At 46.3% G+C, this 25,819-nt stretch overlaps 1 protein-coding gene across 2 annotated transcripts in view; it reads right to left on the bottom strand.

Annotated features, from left to right (window-relative positions):
• PPM1H (protein phosphatase, Mg2+/Mn2+ dependent 1H) overlaps nt 1–25,819 on the bottom strand; it is a 302,588-nt gene that overhangs the window by 126,721 nt on the left and 150,048 nt on the right. For both annotated transcript variants that reach the window (XM_061416617.1, XM_061416616.1), the window contains exon 4: nt 24,721–24,833. In XM_061416617.1, coding sequence (XP_061272601.1) covers nt 24,721–24,833 — 113 coding nt within the window. The remainder of the gene's footprint in view (nt 1–24,720; nt 24,834–25,819) is intronic.

Below are 25,819 nucleotides of genomic sequence, written 5' to 3'. Positions count from 1 at the left end.
AGAGGAAGCTAGGAATTAAGTTAATACCAAAAGCATGTGCTGTGAGGCTCTTAACTGTCCGAAAAGCGGCCACAAATGCTTCCTGACAAGGAGCCAACAAAACCACCACAATTGGTCTACTCATCTCAGGGTTCCAAAAAAAACAAACACCAAAACCCTCCCCACCCCTTTAACTCAGGCCTTCCCCTAAAGAGCACATCAGAAAAGGCCTCTGTGGTTCTTAGGAAAGGGCACGCTGCGTGATGCCATGGACAAGTCACTCAGCACGACGCCTGCAGTCTAGTCCAGCAGCATGGACCCCAGAGCCGCTCCTTGTGGAGCAGCTTCTCCAAGCTTGTGGCATCAGAAAACCGCCCTGAAAACCATTTAGGGTGGCCACACGTGTGAGGGTCAGCCTTAATCTAAGGACAGACTTGGAAATATGTAGAGGGATGTTGTGCTTCTCTGGTGGCTCAGCAGTAAAGAATCTGTCTGCAATGCAGGAGACACACGGGTTCAATCCCTGGGTCGGGAAGATCCCCTGGAGGAGGGCATGGCAACCCACTGCAGTATTCTTGCCTGGAGAATGCCATGGACAGAGGAGCCTGATGGGCTGCAGTCCATGGGGTCACACAGAGTTGGACACGGCTGAGTGACTAAGCAGCAGCAGCAGCAGCGGGTGTTGGAACCGCAGACCCTCTCTAGGCGCTGTTTCTCTCCACAGAATCCTTCAAAGCACAGAGAAGCAGGAAGTTCATGGTCACTCTCCGGGCTGAGCCAGAGGCTGGGAAAAAATGGGTTTGGCTTAGGGAGGTGGGGAGAAAGAAGACTGAAAAGTCTGTGGACAGTTAGAAGGCCGCCCCTGCCACTGCCTCCCTGGAAGGCCCCTGACATTGTGCAGAGAAGGGACGCAGTGAGATGACTAGAGGCAGGTGGCCATGGGGCCCGAGGTTGCAGAGAGAAGTCTGGTCTGGGCTTATATGTTTGGACAACATTCGAATTTTAGTGGGAGATGGAGGTATACGAGAGGACCCAGGGATGGGGTGTGGAGAAGCTAGCGGGAGAGGAAACCCTGGGGGTGGGCTGCTTTTTAGTGGCAGGAGTGAAGAAGAGCCAGCAGTGAAGGAGGGAGAGAGGAAATGAGAAGGTGAAGGCCTGGAAGCCAACAGACCTTCTAGGAGGGAAAGGCTGAGTGTGTATTTATGGCAGGTGCCATCAGTCTCTAATCGGGTGTTTTAGCTAAGGAAATACTAGCTGCTGCAACAGGGAAGCCCTTGTCCAAGTCTCAGTGGCTTAGCACAACGCATGTTTATTTCACCTCGCTGTTGTTCAGTCGCTAAGTCGTGTCCAACTCTTTGGGACCCCATGGACTGAGCATGCCTGCCTGGCTTCCCTGTCCTTCACTATCTATTAGTCCACCTATGAAACATCAGGTCCACTCAGCAGCTTGGCGAGGGGGAGGGGGAAGTCACAGGGAATCAGGCAGCCAGGTGTTCTGCCTGCTTCGGCTCACTTCCAAGGTCACCCTCGTTTGTCAGCATGTTGTTGGAAGAACAGGGAAGAGACGATGGTTGTGCTTAATAGTTTCCTAGGAGCGGCATAAATTGCCTCAAACGTGATGACCTAAAATAACCGAAATCTACCTGCTTACAGCTCTGGTGGCTAAAAGTCTGAAACCAAGGTGTCAGCAGGGCCATGATCCCTCTGAAGGCTCTGGGGGCAAGGCTTTCCTTGCCTCTTCCTAGCAACCCTTGGTGTTCCTTAGCTTGTCGGTATAACCCCAATCTTGGTCTCCAGCTTCACTGTCACCCTCCCCTATCTGTCTTCACATGGTCATCTTCTCTCTCTTTTTTTAAATCCATGTGATACTGTTTTATTTATTTTTTAATTTTTTGGCCACACCACACAACATGTAGGATCTTAGTTCGCTGACCAGGGATTAAACCTGAGCCCCCTGCACTGGAAGTGCAGAGTCTAAACCACCGCACCAACAGGGAAGTCCCCACATGGTCTTCTTACAAGAACATCAGTGCTTGGATTTAGGGAACAACCTAGTCCACTACAACTTCATCTTAACTTCCATCTTCATTACATCTGCGAAGACCCCACTTCCAAATGAGGTCACATTCACAGGTATGAGGGGAAGGGTCTGGACATACCTTTCGGAGGGACAAAATCAAGCCATTGCAGTGGAAGTGGTTTTCACATCTTGCCTGAGAAGCAGCACACAGCACCTCTGCTCACACGTCTTTGGCTGAAACTGAGCCACGTTAGCCACACCTGGTTGCACAGAAGGCTGGGGAGGGCAGTCAGTTCCTTGTGCTTGGAGCAGGTGGGAAAGGGTCTGGGGAACAGTTGGCCAGCTCTCCATACAGCAAGGTGAGTAAAGTAAGGAAGGAAATTGTATTCCAGGAAGGCGGTGAGGACAGTCAAGGCTGTTGTGAGCAAAGAGATGGAGCCAGGAGATGCTCATCTCATGGGAGGATCTTGCATGTGAAGGGAACTGGCTAGAGGGGGACAAAGCAGTGAGCAGAAGCTCACTGTGAGATGAGGGAGTCATGAGCATATTTGCAGGCAGGGGGGAAGCAGCCAGAAGGAAGGGGACCAGTGAAGACAGGAAGGGTAGAGAGGATGTGTGGAGGCTGCTTCAGGAAGAGATGGGACCAAGAACACTGGTGGAAGAAACCAGTATATCCCTGGAGCTAAATACAGTGAGGTGTAAACTCCTATGAGAAACCAAGTGATGAAAGAAAAGCTAGCTGGGGGCTGTCTGGCTTGGTAAGCCTGTTGTCTGATTTCTTTGAAGCCTCACCTGGGACATACTTATTTTGCACAGCTCCTCGTACAGGTTCATGTAGCCACATTACACACACTGTGCACAGCTATGCTAGGAAACGCATGAGGGCTATTTCTTTCCCAAGCCCTGCTGGAGATCCCCAGTGCTGTAAGCCTGAGAGTTGTTATAGAAATGTTAGGTCAACCAGAAGGCCGCCTGCTGGCACTGTAGTAAGAGAGTCATTGAAGCCTCAGTATAATATGTCTATGTATCGCTACAGAAAGCCAAGCGACCCGCAGAATGGCAGTGTTGAGCTCTTCGTGGCGTGGTGCCTCCCGAAGGCTCTGGCCTCCAGACGCTGCACTATTCGGGTGAAGGAGGTTGTCTGCGGATCCCAAGCTCAGGGAAGGCGTAAATGCAAGTGTGCGGATGTTCCCATGTGGAATATCACTGCAGCCTTTCAAGGGGCAAATCCTGATGGCTGTGACACATTGGGAGGCTGGATGCAGCACCCCGTGAGACAGCACTCAGCCCTCGAGCAGAGGGCGAGAGGGCACTGCTGCCCAGTCACCAGCACAGCCAGTCTTGAGGCCTGAACAAACCCAGCCTGCTTGAGAGACTCCTCTTAAGCTAAATAATGAAATATCTCTTCTAGACACAGCATGAAGGTTGGTTTGTTGGGTCCATTTTGTGTGACATTTATTCAATGCCTTGTACAGGCAGAAGCACCACTTGAAAAGTGTAGTGTTAAAAACCATCACACAGACCTGTGCTTTCAACAGCTCCATGGAAAACCAAAGGGACTGTCAATGGAGGATAATAATAATGCTAACAATAATAATTATTATAGTAATAAAAGCAGACATTTATTGAACATGTACTAGATGCTAGAAACTGTGCTTAGCATTTTATACAATTATCGTTCTACCAACCTTAATGGACATAAGGTCTTTCATCATCCCCATTTCACTGTGAAGGGAGCAAAGGCACAGAGAGGTTGGGAACTTTGCTCAAGGTCACACAGCACTATCGTAAGTGGCAGAGCTAGGACTAGAACCCAGTTGGGCTGTCTCCAGAGTCTTGCTTTTACCTGCTATGTAGCCTTGTGTGTTAGTCGCTCAGCCATGTCCAACTCTTTGTGACCCCATGGACTGTAGCCTGCTAGGCTCCTCCGTCCACAGAATTCTCCAGGCAAGAATACTGGAGTGGATTGCCATTCCCTTCTCCAACTATGTAGCCTGCTCTACCATAAATGTTACCTGTTTTATTCATTGGGATTTTGTTGTAAGATTTTTTCTAAATGGAGAGTTTGCAAAGTGCATAACAGTCTAGCCATTTTTAGATAACCTATTAATACTGAGAACCAGAGCAGCCCATTTGGAAGAGGGACCATATGTCCTTGAAATACAGGTGGTAATTAAGGCTATGCCCTCTCAGCTCAGATTCACAAAGAATGAGGCAGAGAGGGGAGGAAAAAAAAACAATGCATAAACTTTGACACAGAAAGAACAAAAAAGGGGGAAGGGTAAAGGATAGGGAGCCAGTAGAGAGATGAATCAGTGTGAAAATTAACTGCATGAATCTAATTTTTACAGGCAGGCTGGACGGCCCACGGTAGGGAATGAGCTTCCCCTCTGCAACCTCAAAAGCCTCTTTCTTGCCTGGAAAAGAAAAGCTAAGGGTCGGAGCACTGGGCGCCAAGCTTGGCCCAAGGCAGAGGGTCAGGCAGCTCAACTGAGGGCACAGGAGGCCTTCTGTGCCACTGAGCTCCCTGGGAAGCATGGCCTTGACTTCACAGCTGAGTCTTGCAAGAAAAAAAAAAAGTGTTTGTCAAATGCCTAAGAGCCTGGAGGCTTTTTTAAAGGGCTTTGCTGAAAAAGGACTTTTCTGTGTTACTTAGAGACAACCACTGCTTGCCAAGAACACTAGGGTGAAAAAAAAAATCACAAAACTTGAGAGCTGGAAAAAATATTACAGGCTTCTGAGTGTGCCCCTAAACTACCTAAAGCATAATTGTAAACTTGAAAGACACTTCCCCACCCCCAGCCTTACAGAATGTGCTGGCTTGAATTGTTCCAGATCCAACCTGGTAAGAATGGAGTTCTAAGGTCCACAGCTAATACCTGGCAGCAGTATTGGCTAAGACGAGTTTTACTCCACACTGGAATCCTAAAACAGCTCAGGAATGCTATCCAAAAAGTCTATAATGCACACTTTTAAATCAAAAGTTAATGGAGCCCTTTCATACTCATCATCTATACTGCAATGCAAAATGTATTTTACCTTGTATCATTTTTAAATGACAAACTAACCCAGGTGGCTCAGACAGTAAAGTATCTGCCTGAAATGCGGAAGACCTGGGTTGGGAAGATCCCCTGGAGAAAGAAATGGCAACCCACTCCAGTATTCTTGCCTGGAGAATCCCATGGACAGAGGAGACTGGTGGGCTATTGTCCATGGGATCACAAAGAGTTGGACACGACTGGGTGACTAACACTTTCACCTCAAGATATACTAAAGTGGCAAACTATTTGCAGTATTGGTAGTTAATAGCAGTAAGACTGTATTGAAAACCAATATTAATAACATTTATTAAATGCTTTCCATACGGAAGACAGGTGCTTGTCTAAACACTTCAGTCAGCATATGATGTCTAATGCTTTTACTGTCACACACTGTTTTACTTTATTGATTACCAGATTCCCTCCATCCCCAACCAAAATGCAAACTCCATGAGGACAGTTTTTGTTTCTATCATTAACTAAGTATCTAGTTTCTGCAACAATGCCTGGAAAATAGTGGACATGCAGACAGTTTTTGAATCACATTAATTCATTTAATCCTCATAGGACTCTGTGAGATACAGATCGTTATAACTGGTATTTCGCAGATGAGGTAGCTCACATACAGTAGGGTTCAGTAACTTGCTCAAGGTCACACAGTAAGTGATGAAGCTTGAATTCAAACCCAGGCTGCCTGGCTCCACACCCTGCCCTTTTAACCAATATCTAGCATTTCTGACTCTTCTATTTTAATACAGGCAATAACTAACATGAATTGAGTGCTTACTGTGTACCAGGCACATAAAGATCAATGCCTTATGTGGACTCTCTCATTTAATATGGGACTTCCCTGGTGGCTCATGGTAAAGAACCTGCCTGCAGTGCAGGAGCCATGGGAGACATGGGTTCGATCCCTGGGTCAGGAAGATCCCCTGGACAAGGGCATGGCAACTCACTCCAGTATGCGTGCCTGGAGAATCCCAAGGACAGAGGAGCCTGGCGGGCTACAGCCCATGGGGTTGCAAGAGTCAGACACTACTGAAGCGATTTAGCACGCATGCACTCACTTAATGTAATGGTTCCATGAAAAAGGCATTATTATTTTACTCACATAGATGAGCAAATTTCACCTTAGAGGGATCCTATGCTTTGCCCAAAGTCAGGCTGTAAGTTGTGGAGCTGTACACCCAACTTGGACCCACATGAGTTGCAAGTGTGTGCACTCAATCACCAGGCCATTCTGTGTCCTGAATTGTCTTCTGCCCACAGACTTGCACATGCCCTTGATGTATGGGTCTGCTTAGTCCCTCTCTCAAAACCTTATTTTCACTTTATACATAATGCTTCATTTCACATTATCACTGTTTCCATAATCCACACAAATCCGCGTTTATTCACACAAACGATGACGGAGCCAAACAGCAGTGCCACTGTCTGAGGCCTGAAGCTGGCCTGATCCAGAGCCCGAATCCAAACCACACGGAGCTGTGACTCAAAAAGAAAACCTCCTGCTCTCTCAAGAGGAAGGGGCGCTGGCTGTTCCATGAGGCCTGTGATGCAGTGAGCCTTCCAGGAGGGATTCTGGGAAAGTGCTTCTTTTGTGTGTGTGTTGGGGTGGGGGGTGCCCAGAGGAATGAGTCAAAGGGATCCTGGATGGAGAGCAAGGAGGGTAGAAACATGAAACCTGTCTCAGTCAGCCCGACCAGCTCCACCAGCAGAGAGAGAGGCGGGTGGCCCGGCCAGCTCCACCGGCAGAGAGGCGGGCGGCCCGGCCAGCTCCCCTGGCAGAGGCGGGCGGTGGGAGGATGGGGGGTGCAGAACTCCCAGTGCTGGTGGTGGCCGCAGTACTAGCTGGTGGTAACGGTAGTGTCCATGGTGGCAGTACTACTACCGTAGCGGTAGTACAACTAGAGGTAGTGGCGTTTAGTACTAGTAGAAAAGGCAGGCGCGGTACTGGTAGTAGCAGAGATAATGTCGATGATGACAGCACGACTACTAGCAGCTGCAGCAGTACTAGTGACGGCAGAGGCGTTCCGGCACTAACAGTAGAGAAGGCGCAGCGTTAGTGGTAGCGGTGGCGGTACCGTCGGCCGCAGTGGTGCAGTACTAGTGGAGGGCTTCCCAGGTGGCTCAGTGGCGAAGAACCTGCCTGCTGATGCAGGAGATGCAGGAGACACGGGTTCAATCCCTGGGTTAGGAAGATTCCCCACTTCAGTATTCTTGCATGGAAAGTCTCATGGACAGAGGAGCCTGGTGGGCTACAATCCGTGGGGTCACAGAGCTGGACACGGGACTGAGTGTGCACACACAGCAATCCTGGCGGGAGGACTGATGGTGGTCATCTTCACAGTGGTGGTGGTGGCAACCACACGAGCAACAATGGTAATGATAGTAGCAGTGCTGATAGCAGGAGTGGGTGGCCCTGAGGGTGGGTAGTTTGAAACAAAGCTCTACAGGACAGTCTGCCCTGGTTTGGAGGGCAGAGCACAGCACTAAAGGTGGTGCCCGCCACACAGGCCCACAGGCTGCCTGCCGTCGCCTGGGAGCTGCTAGTTCAGAAGAAGAAGCAAATTAAGCTTTGAAAACTGCTCAGGGTTACTCTCTGGGTGGCAGATATGGCGCTACACTCAGGAGTCAGGACTGCTGAAGCCCTGAAGGACGTGGAGGTCAGCACTGGATAGTCTCGAAGCTGACAGGAGCCTGGGATCTGGGGGAACCCCTGCAGGATGATTCTCAGGGTCCCATCAGGGCTGGTAGAGGCGGCAACTGGAAAGCTTTGAGGTGTCTTGTCTGCCTTCTGCCATCTCAGCTAACAAGGTGGAGGAGGATGGATCAGGGCCTCAGGAGTGCAGGGGCTGACTGGTCAGGTCAGTCTCTGTCTGGATGCTAGTTTAATGGTCACAAATATCAGAGCTGAAAGACATCTCTGAGATTAGTTAACAAGATCTTTTTAAATGCTTGTTTTCAAAGCAGGGAACTGAGGCTCAGTCGTGTGAATTTTGGACAATTTCACAGTTTGGGACAGGCCACAGCTTTTATTCCTGCCTTTGGCTCCAGCCCAATGCCCATTCTCCAGCCTCACTGACGCAGCTCAGGGCAACGTGAGACATTTAAGTTCTTTTATCTCAATAATGCCTGAAATTTCAACCAACAAGAAAACAAAGTATTCTTCACAACTCCCTAAAATAAATAGCAGCTCAGCAAACCACTCATGGATAGGAATAGTAAGGCAGGGATACTATTTGATTTTACAAAGGGCTCATGTTACTGAGTGGAGAAGGCAATGGCACCCCACTCCAGTACTCTTGCCTAGAAAATCACACGGACGGAGGAGCCTGGTGGGCTGCAGTCCATGGGGTCGCTAAGAGTCGGACATGACTGAGTGACTTCACTTTCACTTTTCACTTTCATGCACTGGAGAAGGAAATGGCAACCCACTCCAGTGTTCTTGCCTGGAGAATCCCAGGGACGGGGGAGCCTGGTGGGCTGCCGTCTATGGGGTCGCACAGAGTCGGACACGACTGAAGTGACTTAGCAGCAGCAGCAGCATGTTACTGAGTAGACACCAAAAATAAGACCCCACAAAACCTGAGTTCTAATTCTATTCCTCCACTGGCTACCCATGGGAACTTGAACAAGGCAGTGTCTCTGGACCTCATTTTGCTTATCAGCAAAAAAAAAAAAAAAAAGGGATTTAGGGTAGACCAGTGATTCCCAGCATGAGAGCTGGACCATAAAGAAGGCTGAGCACCAAAGAACTGATGCTTTCAAACTGTGGTGCTGAAGACTCTTGAGAGTCCCTTGGACTGCAAGGAGATCAAATCAGTCAATCCATAGGGTATCAATCCTGAATATTCCCTGGAAGGACTGATGCTGAAGCTGAAGCTCCAATACTTTGGCCACCTGATGTGAAGAGCCAACTCATTAGAAAAGACTCTGATACTGGGAAAGAGTGAAGGCAAAAGAAGAAGAGGGCGTCGAGGATGAGATGGTTGAATGGCATCACCAACTCAACGGACATGAACTTGAGAAAACTCCAGGAGATGGTGAGGGACAGGGAGGCCTGGCATGCTGCAGTCCATGGAGTCACAAAGAGTTGGACACAGCTGAGCAACTGAACAACAGTGGTTCCCAGAGTGGTTACATCAGAATCAACTGGAGTGCTTTTAAAATAAAGACTCCTGGCCCCACCTTCAATGATTCTGAATCAGTAAACCTGAAAATAGAGAACTGACTATTTTTATTTATTAATAAAAAGAAAAAAGAAAATTTCCCAGGAGGGTACATGGATGTCTACACTGGATTGACAGAGAGACAAGTAGATGAACAGATATGTGATGAAAATGCTATTATGGCAACTGCAGAATTTAAGTAGTGGGTATATAGGAGTGCATGGCGAGTCTCTCAATTTTTCTGTTTGTTTTTAAATTTTCATAGTCATAGTAAAATGTTGAAAGAAAAGCAAATAAAAAGGGGGAAAATTTTCCCCAGGTGATTCTGATGTGCAAGCAAGTTTAACCTCTCTGGTCCAGTCATTAACCTGCAGACCAGGTTTGAGTGGCTTTCGTGTCCCACAGAGCAGCCCCGGACACCACCTTGGGAAAGGGGAGATGGTGTGAGCCCTTAATCTGGTTCCAAACGTCAGCTGGAATGGCTCCCTCCTTTAGCTGTTTTTATATATTGGAAACATGCAGAAGATTCTACTAAAAAACAAACACACAATGGTTCCATTGCTTTTTTTATAAAAGGAGTGTAAACTACTTTAGAAGGGCATTTGGTTCAGACGGTGAAGAATCCTCCTACAATGCAGGAGACGTGGGTTCAATCCCTAGGTCAGGAAGATCCCCTGGAGAAGAAAATGGCAACCCAGTCCAGTATTCTTGCTTGGGAAATGCCACGGACACAGGAGCCTGATGAACTACAGTCCATGGGGTCGCAAGAGTTGGACATGACTTAGTGACTAAAACCCCAAACCACTCTAGAAGTCAGTCTGTAAGGCCTGGCATAGATCCAACGTTTATGAACGTACAGAATTACTTAGGGTTTTGTGCACAAAACAGAATGAAGGTTCTAAAACTAGAGCCGGGGGACTTCCCTGGTGATCTAGTGGCTAAGACTCCATGTTCCCAACGCAGGGGACCCAGGTTCAATCCCTGGTCAGGTGGATGCCACAGATGGCAATAAAGAGTTCACAAGCTGCAACCTAAGATCCTGCATGCTGCAAAGAAGATTAAAGATTCCTGAGTGCTGCAACCAAGACCTAGCACAGCTGAATACATACATACATACATGAAATATTCAAACAAAACCACAGCTGGGAGATGGCTCAATTATCTGCAGAGTCAAACAAGAGGGAGGAGCTTGTGCAAAGACCTCCTCATGGCTGTGACCAGCTGCTACCGTGTGTGCCCGGGCCCTGCCCACACCTCCCTGCCTCATCCCTACCCACCTCTTTGGACCATTTCTCTCTAGTCCTCAACTATTAAAGGCACGTTCCTGGCTCAAGGCCTTTGCCATCATGTCTGCCAGCATGCACTCCCCAGGTATCCATGTGGTTCATGCCTCCTGCAGACCTTTACCCCAAAGCCCTCTCCTCAGTAATGCTTTCACTGGTTCCCCATCTGAAACTGAAACCCAAGCTGTCCTTGATGAGTCCTTCCCTCATCCTATTTTTCTCTCTAGCAGTCCTCACACTCTAGTGTAGTCAACATTTCACTTATCTGCCTTGCTTATTATCTATGTTGCCAAATACTCTGTAAGCTCCATGAGGGCAGCGGGTTTTGTTTATGCCCACGACAATGCAGACATCACCATGAGGCTGGGACTCAACACAGATGTGCAGAATGAAGGAAGGGCCACCTGCCATACTCAGCCCATGTACCTTACACACAGTACCTCTGATTTGCATGGGGTCCTGACGAGTGGGAACCAGTCCCTTATACAACAGGAAGGCTGAGATGTCATCTCTAGGGGTGAGGTCCGGCTCTTATAAAGCCCAGTATCCCAGGCTCATCTCGTTTCACTGCTCAGGGCCACCATGAGACGGGCTCATCTCCAGGGGCTGACACCTCCCTTCTTTTCCTCTTGTCACTAACAGCTAAACCACCTTTGCTCCTGAGAAGTCTGTCAACTTGCCAGTAGATGAGGACAAAGTTGAAGGTTAAGTGACCACCTTGTTCAGTGGACTCCCCAGAGCCAACTAACCACCAGATAACCATACACTGCACCCCAAGAGAGACTGCTCAGTGAATATCAATACCCTGTCTCGACACATGAAAGATGTTCATGTACCATTTCCTATTAATGACATTTCAATGAGGCTCACAATTCACAAAAATGAGCGTGGGCCCACCAAAAAAACAGCCATTCTACAAATGACTCCACTGCCAAGCAACTTTTCAAGCTCTGTTCACAAACACAACAGTTACCCCTTGGAATAATAAAGCAAGTGGTCCACCTACAGAACTCCGTAGTCGTGGATTCTGAGCTGGGAAGCATCCTTGTTGATGCAGTGTACCCTCACGTCACTGTCATTCTCCAAGTCAAAGAACATAATCCCATGTGTGCCCTTTCAACCCAGGGCAGCCTCCATTCATGAAAGCTGAGGGCTGAACCTAACACCCGCACTGTGAATGGAAACGACTCCCTGCCCTCCCACACCACACAACTGTTGTTAAGTGCTCTGAAGATGGGGACTTTTTCATTCACTATGTTTCCCCAACACATGCCTGGCACATGCAGGCATCCAAATACTTGTTGAATCCTGCTCCTTCCATGACATTTTATTTAATTTATACCTTATCATTACTTTGGGGCTCTGACTGTATAATACATACACAAGGAGTTGTACAAGCTTAACATAAATAAACTTAAGATAGATTGAGACATATTTATAAATGATCCATCTGTAGTTATTATTTCGACTCCATTAAGGATGACATGAAGGAGAGGAAATATGCTCAAACAAAACACACACTGAACTGCAGTTTGAGAGTGGAAAGAAGCTAAACTAGCAAACTGAACTGGCATGTCACTTAAAAACCTTGACAACGTAACTGTGACAATTTAAAAAATAATTGCAAAGGAACAGAAGGTGTTGAGACATCAGCACAGTGATCTCCTACCTGGTTAATATATCTTTCTTCTCTAGCATAAAATGAGTATTGCTTTCTGTGATGAACTTTCTAAAGACAAATATTTGGTATGCTGTTTACTTGTAGGCTTTTTCGTTATTCATATGTGTTCTTCTCTAAGATCAAAGTGGATCACAGTAAGACAGCTTTTTCTTCACTGACAATTTAGGCTGAACTTACTGAATCTCTTCTAAAATTGTCAGTGACAAAAATTAAAGGAACAAAAGAGATAACTGATTTGTGGACTTTAAAGATAATAATATCCAAGTTGCAGCTCCAAAGGATCTACAGGAAAAAAAATGTAACAACCATGCATAAAGACAACATCACTTATTGAACCTAACATCAATTCCCTTCTCAACATCCAATGATGGCTGAAACTGCCAAATGTTGATCAAAATAAATTCTCTTGGGCCTGAAGACATAATTTATAGATGACTGTATCCTCCAGCAGTCTTGCTTCTCAGAATGGCCATGGACTTGAATTCTAGCCAATGGAGAGCACGCAGATGAGACGTGTCCTCCTTGGAGGGCTGGGCCATAATAAGGTTCCGTGAGTGGTCCCTTGCTGGAGAGATGACCTAGGGGATCTTGGAAACCAAGTGTGGAAATGACAGTCTCCTTAATCCCAGGTCCCTGAATTTCTGAAAGAGACCAAGCCACTGCTTCTCCAGGGGCCTGTTTCTGCAGTCAGCCTACCTGAGAGACCATGGCACAGCAGGAAATACTTGTACCTTTCCTTACACAAAGTGTGAGATTAAACTCTTATGAAAGGAAGGAAAAATGAAAATAGTTACAGTGTTTTAAACCTGGTGCTTAATGGAGACAGTGAAAAATCAAATCACTTGGTCCAACATTCTCGCTAGGTAGTTATACCACAATGCTCAAATAAGTTCCTTAAGAGAGAACCTCCTGTTTTCTGTGGCAGCTCATTTTATCTCTGGACAGTTCTCACTCACTGAGCTTATACTGAGCATGATGACAATAGCAGTTCACAGGACTTCACTGGCGGTCCAGTGATTAAGAATCTGCCTTGCAGTGCAGGGGATGTGGGTTTGATCTCTGGTCAGGGAACTAAAATCCCACACGCAATGGGGCAATTAAGCCCATATGCCACAAGTAGAGAGAAGCCCACACATGCAAAACTAAGACCCAACACAGCCAAATAAATAAACAACAAGAAATATTTTTTTTAAAAAAAATAGCAGTTCACCATTGATGAGCAGTTCCCATGGCCCTCATCCTGTGCTAAAAGCTTCCTACTCATTTGCTCATTTCCTCACCTGGGAAGTGGATACTCTCATCATCTTCTGGCTCAGACTGCAATGAAGGAGACCCAGGTTCGAACTCTGGGTCAGGAAGATCCCCTGGAGAGGGAAAGGCTACCCATTCCAGTATTCTTGCCTGGAGAATCCCATAGACAGAGGAGCCTGGTGGGCTATATTATAGTCCATGGGGTCGCAAAGAGTCAGACATAACTGACTAATGCTTTTACTTTTTTTTTTTTTAACACTTTCCAAGACTTCCTTGGTGGCTCAGACGGTAAAGCGTCTGCCTACAATGCGGGAGACCTGGCTTTGATTCCTGGGTCAGGAAGATCCTCTGGAGAAGGAAGTGGCAACCCACTCTAGTACTCTTGCCTGGAAAATCCCATGGACGGCAGAGCGTGGTAGGCTACAGCCCATGGGACTGCAAAGAGTCGGACACGACTGAGCAACATCACTTTCACTTTTCAAGCTGAGGCACGGAAAATATGAGCTTGGACCAAGGTCAGATATAACTAGAAGTAGCAGAGCCAAGGCAATGGCACCTCACTCCAGTACTCTTGCCTGGAAAATCCCATGGACAGAGGAGCCTGGTGAGCTGCAGTCCATGGGGTCACTAAGAGTTGGACATGACTGAGAGACTTCACTTTCACTTTTCACTTTCATGCATTAGAGAAGGAAATGGCAACCCACTCCAGTGTTCTTGCCTGGAGAATCCCAGGGACAGGAGAGCCTGGTGGGCTGCCATCAATGGGGTCGCACCGAGTCGGACACAACTGAAGCAACTTAGCAGCAGCAGAGCCAAGGTTCAACCTAGGCAGCCTGAGTCTCCACTCTTAACCACCAGCCTGTCCTCCTGGGGTGGTCACCTCTGTCCCAGACATGAAGAGCGAGCCTCACTACTCTCCCATATTTGACAAACATCTAAAGATCTCTTTCATAGCAACACAAGTTATATTTTCACGTAGCTCATTTGAGTTTTCTCTTTTGTTTTAATTTTACTGAACTACAGTTGACTTACAACATTGTGTTAATTTGTTTGTTTTTCTCATCCTTCAAACATGGTTCCAAACGCCTTCACCACTTGGGTTTCTCTTTGGAGGGCTCCTGTTCATTCATACCCTGGTTGAACTGTGTCACATAGAGAGGAACTTCACGTGCAAAAGGAGACAAATAATAGTAGTTTCCCAAAAGAGCTGATGTGAGGATGAGCTGAGTTATTCACATAGAGCCCTAAAACTAGAAAGAGTGCATAGGGCAAAGTAAGACAACCCCAAACGTTAGCTATTGTTTGCCTTACATTTTGAATGCTGTGGCCTAGGATTACATTAGGTTCTGGTGTCTATATCACACTACTGACCAGTCTGAATTTACTGTCCACTTAAACACTTTTTTTTTTTTTTGCAGTGCCAGTAGCATATGGGATCTCAGTTCTCTGACCAGGGAACAAACCCACACACTCTGCATTGGAAGCACACAGTATTAACCACTGGACCACCATTTTTTCTTTTTTTTCTTGGCAGATAATTACTTTACAATATTGTATTGGTCTCTGCCATACATCGACATGAATCAGCCACAGGTATAAGTGTATCTTTTTTTTTTTTTTTAACCATGATAAACTAAAACCATTGATAAGCTTCCTTCCTGATTCTGCTAGTTCCCTCCCCCCAATACATGTCACACTTTACCTGGACTGTGCTAAGCTTAAGCTTCACCTGGTTAGGTTTAGCCCACCTTCCCAGGCGCTAAAGGTCTTTTTGAATCTTGCCAGTTCAACCTAGACAGTGTATTAAAAAGCAGAGACATCATTTTGCTGACAAAGGTCTGTACAGTCAAAGCGATGGTTTTCCGTAGTCACGTACATATGTGAGAACTGGACCATAAAGTAGGATGAGCGCCAAAGAATTAATGCTTTCAAACTGTGGTGCTGGAGAAAACTCTTGAGAGTCCCTTGGACAGCAAGGAGCTCAAACCCAGTCAGTGGTGAAGGAAATCTACCCTGAATATTCATTGAAAGGATTGATGCTAAAGCTGAAGCTACAATACTTTGGCCACCTGACGCAAAGAGCTGACTCACTGGAAAAGACCTTGATGCTGGGAAAGACAGAAGAAAAAAGGAGAAGGGGGCAGCAGAGGATGAGATGGTTAATAGCATCACTGACTCAATGGACATGAATTTGCTTAAACTCTGGGAGATAGACTGGAGCCTGGTGTGCTGCAGTCCAAGGGGTTGCAAAGAGTTGGAAAATGACTGAACAACAAGTTTATCTTACTTGGTTGTACAGCATCAGCAAAGTAGATGATTAGGTGTTGAAAATTCTGAAAGAGATGGGAATACCAGACCACCTGACCTGCCTCTTGAGAAACCTGTATGCAGTTCAGGAAGCAACAGTTAGAACTGGGCATGGAACAACAGACTGGTTCCAAATAGGAAAAGGAGTACGTCAAGACTGTATATTGTCACCTTGCTTATTTAACTTATATGCAGAGTACATCATGAGAAACACTGGACTGGAAGAAGCACAAGCTGGAATCAAAATTTCTAGGAGAAATATCAATCACCTCAGATATGCAGATGACACCACCCTTATGGCAGAAAGTGAAGAACTAAAGGGCCTCTTGATGAAAGAGGAGAGTGAAAAAGTTGGCTTAAAGGTCAACATTCAAAAAACAAAGATCATGGCATCTGGTCCCCTTACTTCATGGCAAATAGATGGGGAAACAGTTGAAACAGTGTCAGACTTTATTTTTTTGGGCTCCCAAATCACTGCAGATGGTGACTGCAGCCATGAAATTAAAAGACGCTTACTCCTTACCCTGATGCTGGGAGGGATTGAGGGCAGGAGGAGAAGGGGACGACAGAGGATGAGATGGCTGGATGGCATCACTGACTCGATGGACATGAGTTTGAGTGAACTCTGGGAGTTGGTGATGGACAGGGAGGCCTGGCGTGCTGTGTGGTTCGTGGGGTCGCAAAGAGTCGGACATGACTGAGCGACTGAACTGAACTGAGAGTGGCCAAAGATCAAGACTCAGGGTTATCCACTGGAAAGGTCCTTCCCGTCACTGTCCCACTGCTTCCTATCTCAGCAACCAGGGATAAATAAGGTCACTATCTTGATCACAATCATCTCATGCCAACATCTCTAAGGGCAAATCCTCCATGAAACTCCTAAGCCCACCCCTTGCTGGGCTAGGATCATAGGGAAGCTGATGAGGGCATCCTTGGTTGGGATGGGGAACCACAGCCAGAACTACACCCTCCTAGAGGCCCAACAACAAGAGACCAAAAGGCCACACAGGAGTCTGATCCATTTCAGATAAGGGAGCCCTACTTTGATGTATATAGGGTGGGACTGAGATGAGGAGCTAGATCATGCAAGAAATCCTCACCCAACTCCCACTTTTTAAAGAAATGGACCTATGTTTCAGAATGGCAGGCTGGCAAGAAGGAATCCACAGACAGCTGACAGAGATGCAGGGGCCCCTGCACTTCAGGGAGCCATGTCAGAGAGCATTAGGGGAAACATCGCCAGAGAAGCTCCTCTCCTGTGCTCTGTGGCCACAGCGAGGCTCCTAGATGCTAAACGGCACTCAAAGTTTAATGCTCTAGCCTCAGGCCGGGAAAGCTATTGTTTTTATCCCTGAGAATATGCTGGCTCCTTCCTGGGCATCTGAATGCCCAGCAGTTGACTTAAAAGCTGTGGTCCTTCCATACAGCAGAACTGCCTGGAAGGATGCTCCAACAGAGAGCACAGCCCCACCCCCTGAGCTTCTGACTTAGTAGATCAGGGGTAGAGCCCTAGAATTTGCTTTTCTCATAAGCTGACAGTTGCTACTGCTCCTGGTTTGGGGACCACGCTTTGATAACCACTGATTTAGGGCCAAAGGTACCAAGGAGAGGGTCAGAAGAAAATCCAAGGGGAGGAAACAAGGGGGGAAATCCAGAGAGAGGGGGATCCCTTTGGTGCCCTCTGTGTGGACAGCAAGTGGCTTGATAGGAAAAGTAAAGACTGTTTTGAGCCATCAGGTGGTCTCCATGTCTTTGTGTATATTTGTGACCATCTAATAGTCACTTCATGGGAAATAGATGGGGAAACAGTGGAAACAGTGTCAGACTTTATTTTTTTGGGCTCCCAAATCACTGCAGATGGTGACTGCAGCCATGAAATTAAAAGACGCTTACTCCTTGGAAGGAAAGTTATGACCAACCTAGATAGCATATTCAAAAGCAGAGACATTACTTTGCCAACAAAGGTCCATCTAGTGAAGGCTATGGTTTTTCCTGTGGTCATGTATGGATGTGAGAGTTGGACTGTGAAGAAGGCTGAGTGCTGAAGAATTGATGCTTTTGAACTGTGGTGTTGGAGAAGACTCTTGAGAATCCCTTGGACTGCAAGGAGATCCAACCAGTTCATCCTAAAGGAGATCAGTCCTGGGTGTTCATTGGAAGGACTGATGTTGAAGCTGAAACTCCAATACTTTGTCTACTCCATTCGAAGAGTTGACTCATTGGAAAAGACCCTGATGCTGGGAGGGATTGGGGGCAGGAGGAGAAGGGGATGACAGAGGATGAGATGGCTAGATGGCATCACCGACTCGATGGACATGAGTTTGAGTCAACTCCGGGAGTTGGTGATAGACAGGGAGGCCTGGTGTGCTGTGATTCATGGGGTCACAAAGAGTCGGACACAACTGAGCAACTGAACTGAACTGAATAGCAATATTTTCTTTCTAGGTTGTAGGTATAGCTAAGGGATTATGCAAGTATATACTAAAAAGATAGGGGAAGGCATGCAGAAAAAGATCTAAACAACTCAACTTTCATAGCAGAGAATGGGATAAATTATGTTTTCTCTCTATTCTACTTTTCAGACATTTGTCAAAGAAAGTGAGAGCTGTGGTGAGCTTCATGCAGGTCGATGGAAGAAGATCAAATTTATTTTTAATGCAGAGGAAGGCTACTATCAAAGAATCAGCTCTCTGGCAGGTGTGGATAGATGAACCACTTGTTAGCAATAAGCAATTTGGGAAGGTTCTGTACTGGCCATTGATATCCACAAACATAAAAAGGAATGAACAGTTCTTTGCATATCCCTGGGTTGGAAACAGTTACATAGTTTCATTATCTTATCACTAGTAAAGGGGAGAAGTCTGAGAAGCGTAATTGGTTTTGAATCTAGAAATGTAAGTCTTGTTTAATATCTAGTTCCCATCCTCAAGAAAATTCATATTTGCCAGAGGAATTCACCTCAGAATGCATATGGGAAGCTTTAACTTACAGAAGGGTAATCCTGGGAAATTAAAAATGAGGGAAAGATAAATGAAAGAAAAACATCCTGGTGGGACAACAGGCTTTGTTTCAAGGACAATCCGTGGACTGCTTGTTATACAGAGCTGCTCCATGGACACATTGAACCCTTTCCTAGGAGAATCTTCAAAAAGATGACCTGGTATTCCTCGGAGCCTGTCACTCATCTTGAAAAACTCTGCCAGCCCCTTGACTGACAGAGGAATTATAAGCATGATAAAATGGAGGTCTGAATTCACAGCAGTTACCATTTATAAGGCAAGCATCCAGAAGATCTGGAAAATGCTGATGTTACTCGGATTACCATCAAAATGAAAATACACAATTGAACATACTCTTGAAAAACCCTGGGACCTCTGGAAGGGAATGACAGTCCTCAGTCTGAGGAAGGGGCATTCCCCAGATCACAAATGAATAAACTGGACCACCCAAAGCTTACATGCTTCTTTATATCCAAGCATTTAAAATAGCTTCTAAATGCAAACATCCACTCAACTATATGGTATAAACCATTTTAGGTGAAATTAAAGATGCCACTGATCATAAGGTATGTCATGATTTTACATGCAATAGAAAAGAAAAAATGTGTTAGAAACTATTGATTTTAGAGATGTTAAAATATGAAAAACAAGAACACCATGTGAGTCTTAGCATGGATTGGACATTCCTGGGTATAGCACACTGAGAACTCGGTGCTCTGATTTCAAGCGATGGGTGTGATGGTTGTCTGGCTCTTTAGTAGCTGTGGGACCTTGGGCAATTCCCTTCACCTCAGTGTGCTTCCGTATATTTATCTGATATTAACAATGTGTACTTTTTACTAAATTGCTGACAGAACTAAATATGATTCTCTCTTATTTAACATATGCCTAGGGACTTCCCTGGTGGTACAGTGGCTAAGAATTCACCTGACAATGCAGGGGACACAGGTTCAATCCCCGGTCATGGATGATCCCACATGCTGCTGAGGAACGAAGCCAGTAAGCCACCACTACTGACACTTGAGTGCTCTGGGCGCATGCGCTGCAGCAAGAGAAGCCACAGCGACGGGACCCACACACTGCGCGGAAGAGCAGCCCCCGCTCCCTACAGCTAGAGAAAGCCGGTGCTGAGCAACAAAGATCCAGCAAAGCCAAGAAAAAAGAAACCCCACAAAAAGCATGTGCCTAGCACTTATTAACTATCTTATTGCTGCTGTTACTTAAATCTGGCCAGAGTGGAATCATGAATTTCACAAATGTTAAACGGTCTTTACTCTGAGTGAGTTCACCTAGTCTCAGTTGCCAAACCTTTAGACACTGTTTGAAGTAAATGGTAATGATTTTGTCTCCTCAGTGCCTTAGTGCTCTAGAAATAAAAAGAAATTATCTTCCAAAATCGAGTCAAACATGGAAACTGAAGAATCACTTGCAGCCCTAAGGAGCGGGTGACTCCAACACAATAGGCAATAGTTTGCATATTGCTTTGCATGGCATTTGCATGCCCCCAAGTTCAATTTTGCTGGAAGTGAAAAATCCGCCCAGCAGCTGCTTCTTTCCTAGTCCCTTATGATCCCCTAGGTGTGGAGTTGGCTGCTTTCAACTGGGAAAAATAAATCAACTGGCGTGCATCCAGTAGTCATCCCACGAGCCTCTGGTGTCGGGTTACCTTGGATGTGGAGGGAAGGGCAAGGTTGTTCCAGGAAGTTACCACCTGGCATCACTGTGGACCATCCCACACGGAGGGTGGGCACTGACTCAGAAACCAGTAAAGCCACATTTAACATCAGCTGCTTCTGAATACAACCCTCAAGCACACATTGTGCCTGATAGTAAGTCAGCTGATGCACAGCTCACAAAGCAGCTTGAAAACCAGTCACTGACCACCAGTACTGGTGGCTTAATGGTAAAGAATCCACCTGCCAACTCAGGAGACAGGAGACCCGGATATCAAGACAGGATAGTCAAGACAAGATAGTCAAGACAGGAGACAGGAGATCTTCCTCAGGAAGATCCCCTGGAGGAAGAAATGGCAACCCACTCCAATATTCTTGCCTAGAAAATTCCACAGACAGAGGAGCCTGGTGGGCCACCATCCCTGGGGTCACAAAGAGTTGGACACGACTGGCCAACTGAGCCTGCATACAGGACCACCGGTAGTTTCCAAATCAAGCCAGTGCAGAGCTTCTCTTTTCCTGAAAGTAAATAATTGTGGGGTAGTGAACCTGAGACAAAGATTTGCTTCACTCTCAAAACTGTCAAGATTTAAAGCAAACAGATGGATAGCCAATACCCGGCAGTAAAGAAGAAAACTCAGCAACTAACCAGGGCTCTGTTGTTAGAAGTCTCTGTTGGCCTGATCATTTGTTTAAATTGAGCTCTTGGATTCATGACTCTTTGCCCGTACCCTGCATTCATGGAGGTCTGATAAAAATTCACTTAGTTGCTATTTCTGGGGAATAACTGAATATACCTGTGAACTCAAACACAGGTATAATAAATGAATAAACTAGGCAATGATCCTACATAAGATGATATCAAATATCTATTGTTTATACTAGAGCTGAAAATACACAAATAAGTGTCATATTAGTTATATTTGGACAGTGGCTACAATACCAACTCATATTGCTCTTAGGCTTCTATACGACCTATGGCCCATAAGTGAACAGCAAACCCAACCAGCCATGAGCCATAGAACTCCAAATTCATATCTGGATACTGGGGCCAGAATACTACAAATGTAATTAAACTGACTAGGTTTTAGAGATGCTATTTTCTCTTGAGATAATTTGTATGTTTGGGGGTCAGTGCTTTACAGCTTTAATAAGGATAAAAGTACCTGTGAAACTTTTCAAATTATTGGGAATAACCTGTAAAACACCATACTTTTATGGACACTTAGAAACAGTCATTTGAAAATTTCAAAAATGGACTCCAAGAAAGATGAACCAACCGAAACAACCTTTAGGGCTTTGCTTTCCAAAAGTGCCACCCCTCACTGTGCCATCTTGAGAATGCCAGAAGTGTTAGAAATTAACACTTAGTACAACAGCACCATTTTTAGAGATGAGGAACTCAAGCCCTGGGTCTAGAAACTGGCACTTAAAAGTGGGGGGCAAAAGTCCAGGTGAAGAAGTGGGATTGGCTGGTCCTGGACAGAGGACTGAGCATGTGGGAAGCAGGGCTGAAGCTCTGGCTGGTCAGGAGGTGGTGGGGTGGGGAGCACAGGGACGGGGCTGCACCAAGGAGTTCAGAGCTTCAAAGGAAACTACATTCAAAAGTGAGAACAGGGAGTTGGGGAGGCCCTGCTTCTCTGAAAAGCACAATCCAACATAAAGATATTCTGGGCATGGAAGCTGGGTTACCTTCCGAGTCTGGGGTCTGCTGATGAAAGATGCTTCCCTGGGAAGAGGGGGTAGGAACACAGCACTCAGTCACCACCACCTGCGTCACTGGAAGGGCCAGGAAGGCAAATTCATTTCTAACAACATGGAACTAAATCCAGACTAAAAAAAGGTGAATGCGAGTGCAAAAGCTGAATCATCGATGCAGTTTTACTCAGAACAGAAAGAAATCGTTCCCTGATCTCTTCGTCTCTCTCCAACAAGCTCAAGATCCAGAACAGAATAAGGGCTCAGCGCCAGCTCCTCTGTGTGCATCTTAAAAGGCCCCAGAGATGAGGATTCCTATTTTTAAGATACTCCAGCCCTGGGGAAGGCAAAGAAGAGCAGGAGATGCACTGGTGATTTTCCACTCGCCCCCACCCTGGAGCTGCAGTCCCCGCCTGCGTCTGTGCCCTGGCTGACCAAGCTCTCTGACCCGAGTTCCCTGGGCCCCTTGTCACGTGGCTTCCAGTTGGGCTCATTCAATGGGAGGCCCTGGCAGGAGAAAGGGGGATGGGAAGAAGGAGAGAGTCAGGGGCCTCCTCCCACTCTTTCCTGCGGCCCCTGGCCAAGGGCCTTCATCAGCGGCCCCTCTCCCAGCTCCGCTGTAGCATTTCTTCCCTGGACTCTGCAGGTCTAGCAGGGTCAACGCCTTCCTGAGCTGCAATGCTCCTAGCTGGTCCCCTCTCGCTCCTTCAGCCAGTTGATCCACGTGAGTTGAAGTCTATCTCCTCCTAGGACCACCAGGGAATAGAAGCCATGACATAAACATGGCATCTTATATTCACTTCCATTTACCTGGAAAAATTTTACATTGAAACTGAGATATCTTACAGAGCAGAAAAGAAATTCACATAAGCCTTAAACATAAACAGATCTTCAAAAAACATCAATGTCCAAATCCCCAAAACTGCTGTCTTGGCAGGTCACTCTCCTTTGGTCTCCAGAATCTTCAGTGGGAAGACTGGGTGCAGATGCTTAACTAGGGTGACTGGAGACGCCCTCAGGCTCTCCTGCTTTGTAATTCCTGTAATCTGGAATTCCTTGATTGCCTGAAGGAGACTGTCTTCCCCACAAACGTGATGGAGACAGGGAAGGTGAGGGGTGGAGACTGATCTCAAGGACAGCCAGACCAAGCAGCAATGCTGAGAAGAGGCAAGTGGCCCAGAGGAAGGGGCTGGAGGAAAGAGAGCGTCCTTAGACCACAGCCCGAGGAGGGAAATCACCCATCTTCTCAGGAATCATGATTAGAGTCCAGGTCTTTGACTGCTTTCAGAATCAAGAGTCAGCCTTTAGCAAAAAGTCCTACTAGAAAGCCAACATATTTTGTTACTTAAGGGGCGGACGTGTGTAATACATATTAGAAGGCTTTTCACAAGGTCTATAATTTAGTATAGGGTAAATAACCGATGTGGCCGAACCTAAAGTGAGCACACATCAGTTATTTAAAAGAAGATTAGGGGACTCCCCTGGTGGTCCAGTGGCTAAGACTTTGCATTTCCAATGCAGGGGGTCCAGATAACAATCCCTGTTCAGGGGACTAAGATCCCACATGCTGCAACTAAGAGTTTGAGTGCCGCAACTAAGACCCTGTATAGCCAAATTAATAAACACAAATGCTTTTTTAAAAGATGATTAAAACACAGGTCTAGGGCTTCCCTGGTGGCTCAGTGATAAAGAATCCGCCTGCCAGTGCAGGAGACACGAGTTTGATCCTTGAACTGGGAAGATTCCACATGCCTCGGAGCAACTAAATCTGTGTGCCACAACTATTGAGCCTGTGCTCTAGAGCCGCGGAGCAGCAACTTCTGAGCCCATGAGCTGCGACAACTGAAGCCCAAGTGCTATAGAGCCCGAGCTCTGCAACAAGAGAAGCCACTGCAAGGAGAAGCCTGCACACTCTAGCGAGAGAGTAGCCCTAACCTGGTGCAACTAGAGAAAAGCCCACGTCCCAGCGAACACCTGGCACAGTCAAAAATAAAAAATTAATAATATTAAACAAAAAGATAAGTCTATCTTATTGCCGGTAATACTGGATAGAGTAAGGGTTAAATCATCTTCTGTTGGCTCAAATTCCTCTCAGCTGAACCCAGAGGAGAAGAAAAGGCAGCCTGTAGGGGCACATGCATAAAAGGAGGAACTCCCGGGCTTCTGGGAAGGGACAGGGCAAAGTCACTGAGCCAAAGAGGAACTAGCCGGGAAGTCCTCCTGGGTCCCCTCCAAACACCCACTTCATTCAAATCCCTCTCCTTCTTCCTCGTCACTCTCACACATTAATGCCTTTGCTAAGCTTTCATTGAAAATCAGGTTCTAAAGTCAAAAAACATTTGGATACTACCAGTTTAGGTTAAACAAAAGCATATCTATATATCTATTTATATATATACCACTACAGGCAAGTAAGGAGAAGGCAACCTGCACCTTTTCATACCAGCCTGACAAATCTTCTTAAATATATTTTTATCCAGATGTAGAAGGCTTATCTTTCTCAATATTGAATCCCAGACAGAATTGCTTTATTTCTAATCATTTCATTTTTTAAAAAGATTTTAAAAACTAAAGGAAAGCATTCGACTTTAGAAAGACCCAGAAGGCTCATCTGCTCACCTGCTGTCCCCAGCGTTGGCCACGTACAGCTTCCCCAGAAGGCAGACCACAGTGAGTGCTGTGCAGCCACCAGATATATTGTACAAACTCCTCTCGCGTTCAATTTGTAGGTCCTAGAGAAGAAAAGAGAGTCAGTGCTGGATTGTACAGGGCTTCCCTTGTGGCTCAGATGGGAAAGAATCTGCCTGCAATGCAGGAGATGTGGGTTCCATCCCTCGGTCAGGAAGATCCCCTGGAGAAGGGAATGGCTACCCACTCTAGTATTCTTGCCTGGAGAATTGCATGGATAGAAGAGCCTGGTGGGTTTGTACAGGAATTGTACAGGTGGGATTGTACAGGATCAAAGGCTTTCTTAGCCTCACTCCCTGACGGCAGCCCTAAGAATCTGAAGGTGCTTCAAAGAAGGGAGAGGAAAATCTTTGGTACTGGCTTTTCTACCACTTGATGAGCGTTTCTGGAGAGGACACTGGCACCAGACTGTCGCCTCCCAGGCCATCTGCAGACCACAGACAGGAAACAAGGGAAGGCAAACCGATATAATCAGACAAAAATGAGAAGAATCAAACCAACTGTATTCAATAAATATCATGGCTTATGGAAAATTTAGTTTTTGTATGGACGGCTTGAGCTGCCATGTGGAAAATAGATTAGAGAGGCTAATAACACCGAGTGCTTGGATCTGATGAATACTTTCAAGCCCAAAGTCTCCAAGAAATAATTTCCTTTACAGCCAGATAAAAGAGGTGACTTGAAGGACTGTGTCCTCAACTCAACTCCAGTAGGAGTCCACTTCCATCTTACTGATCAAAGGGAGAAGCTTCTGAACTCTCATCTGACTTTTTCTTCCTAAGGCCACTGATTCAGAAGAGGGACACACACGAACAGTTACAGGAAACATTCAGTGAGCACCTCCTCTGCTTTACAAACAGAATCTCATCTCATCCTCACAGCCATATTATTAACCTCACTGTTCAGATGCAGAGAACCTGCCAGCATTTACCCGGCAGGAGTTTGGATTCTTATCAGGTTCTTCTCCTCTACAGCCTAGTATTTATTACCTGCCACTTAAAGAGGTCTCCCCAAGAAAAATAAAAATAGA

Source organism: Bos javanicus, chromosome 5 (genome assembly GCF_032452875.1).
Source record: "Bos javanicus breed banteng chromosome 5, ARS-OSU_banteng_1.0, whole genome shotgun sequence".
Lineage (NCBI taxonomy): Eukaryota > Metazoa > Chordata > Mammalia > Artiodactyla > Bovidae > Bos > Bos javanicus.
This window is presented reverse-complemented; position numbering and strand designations above follow the sequence as displayed.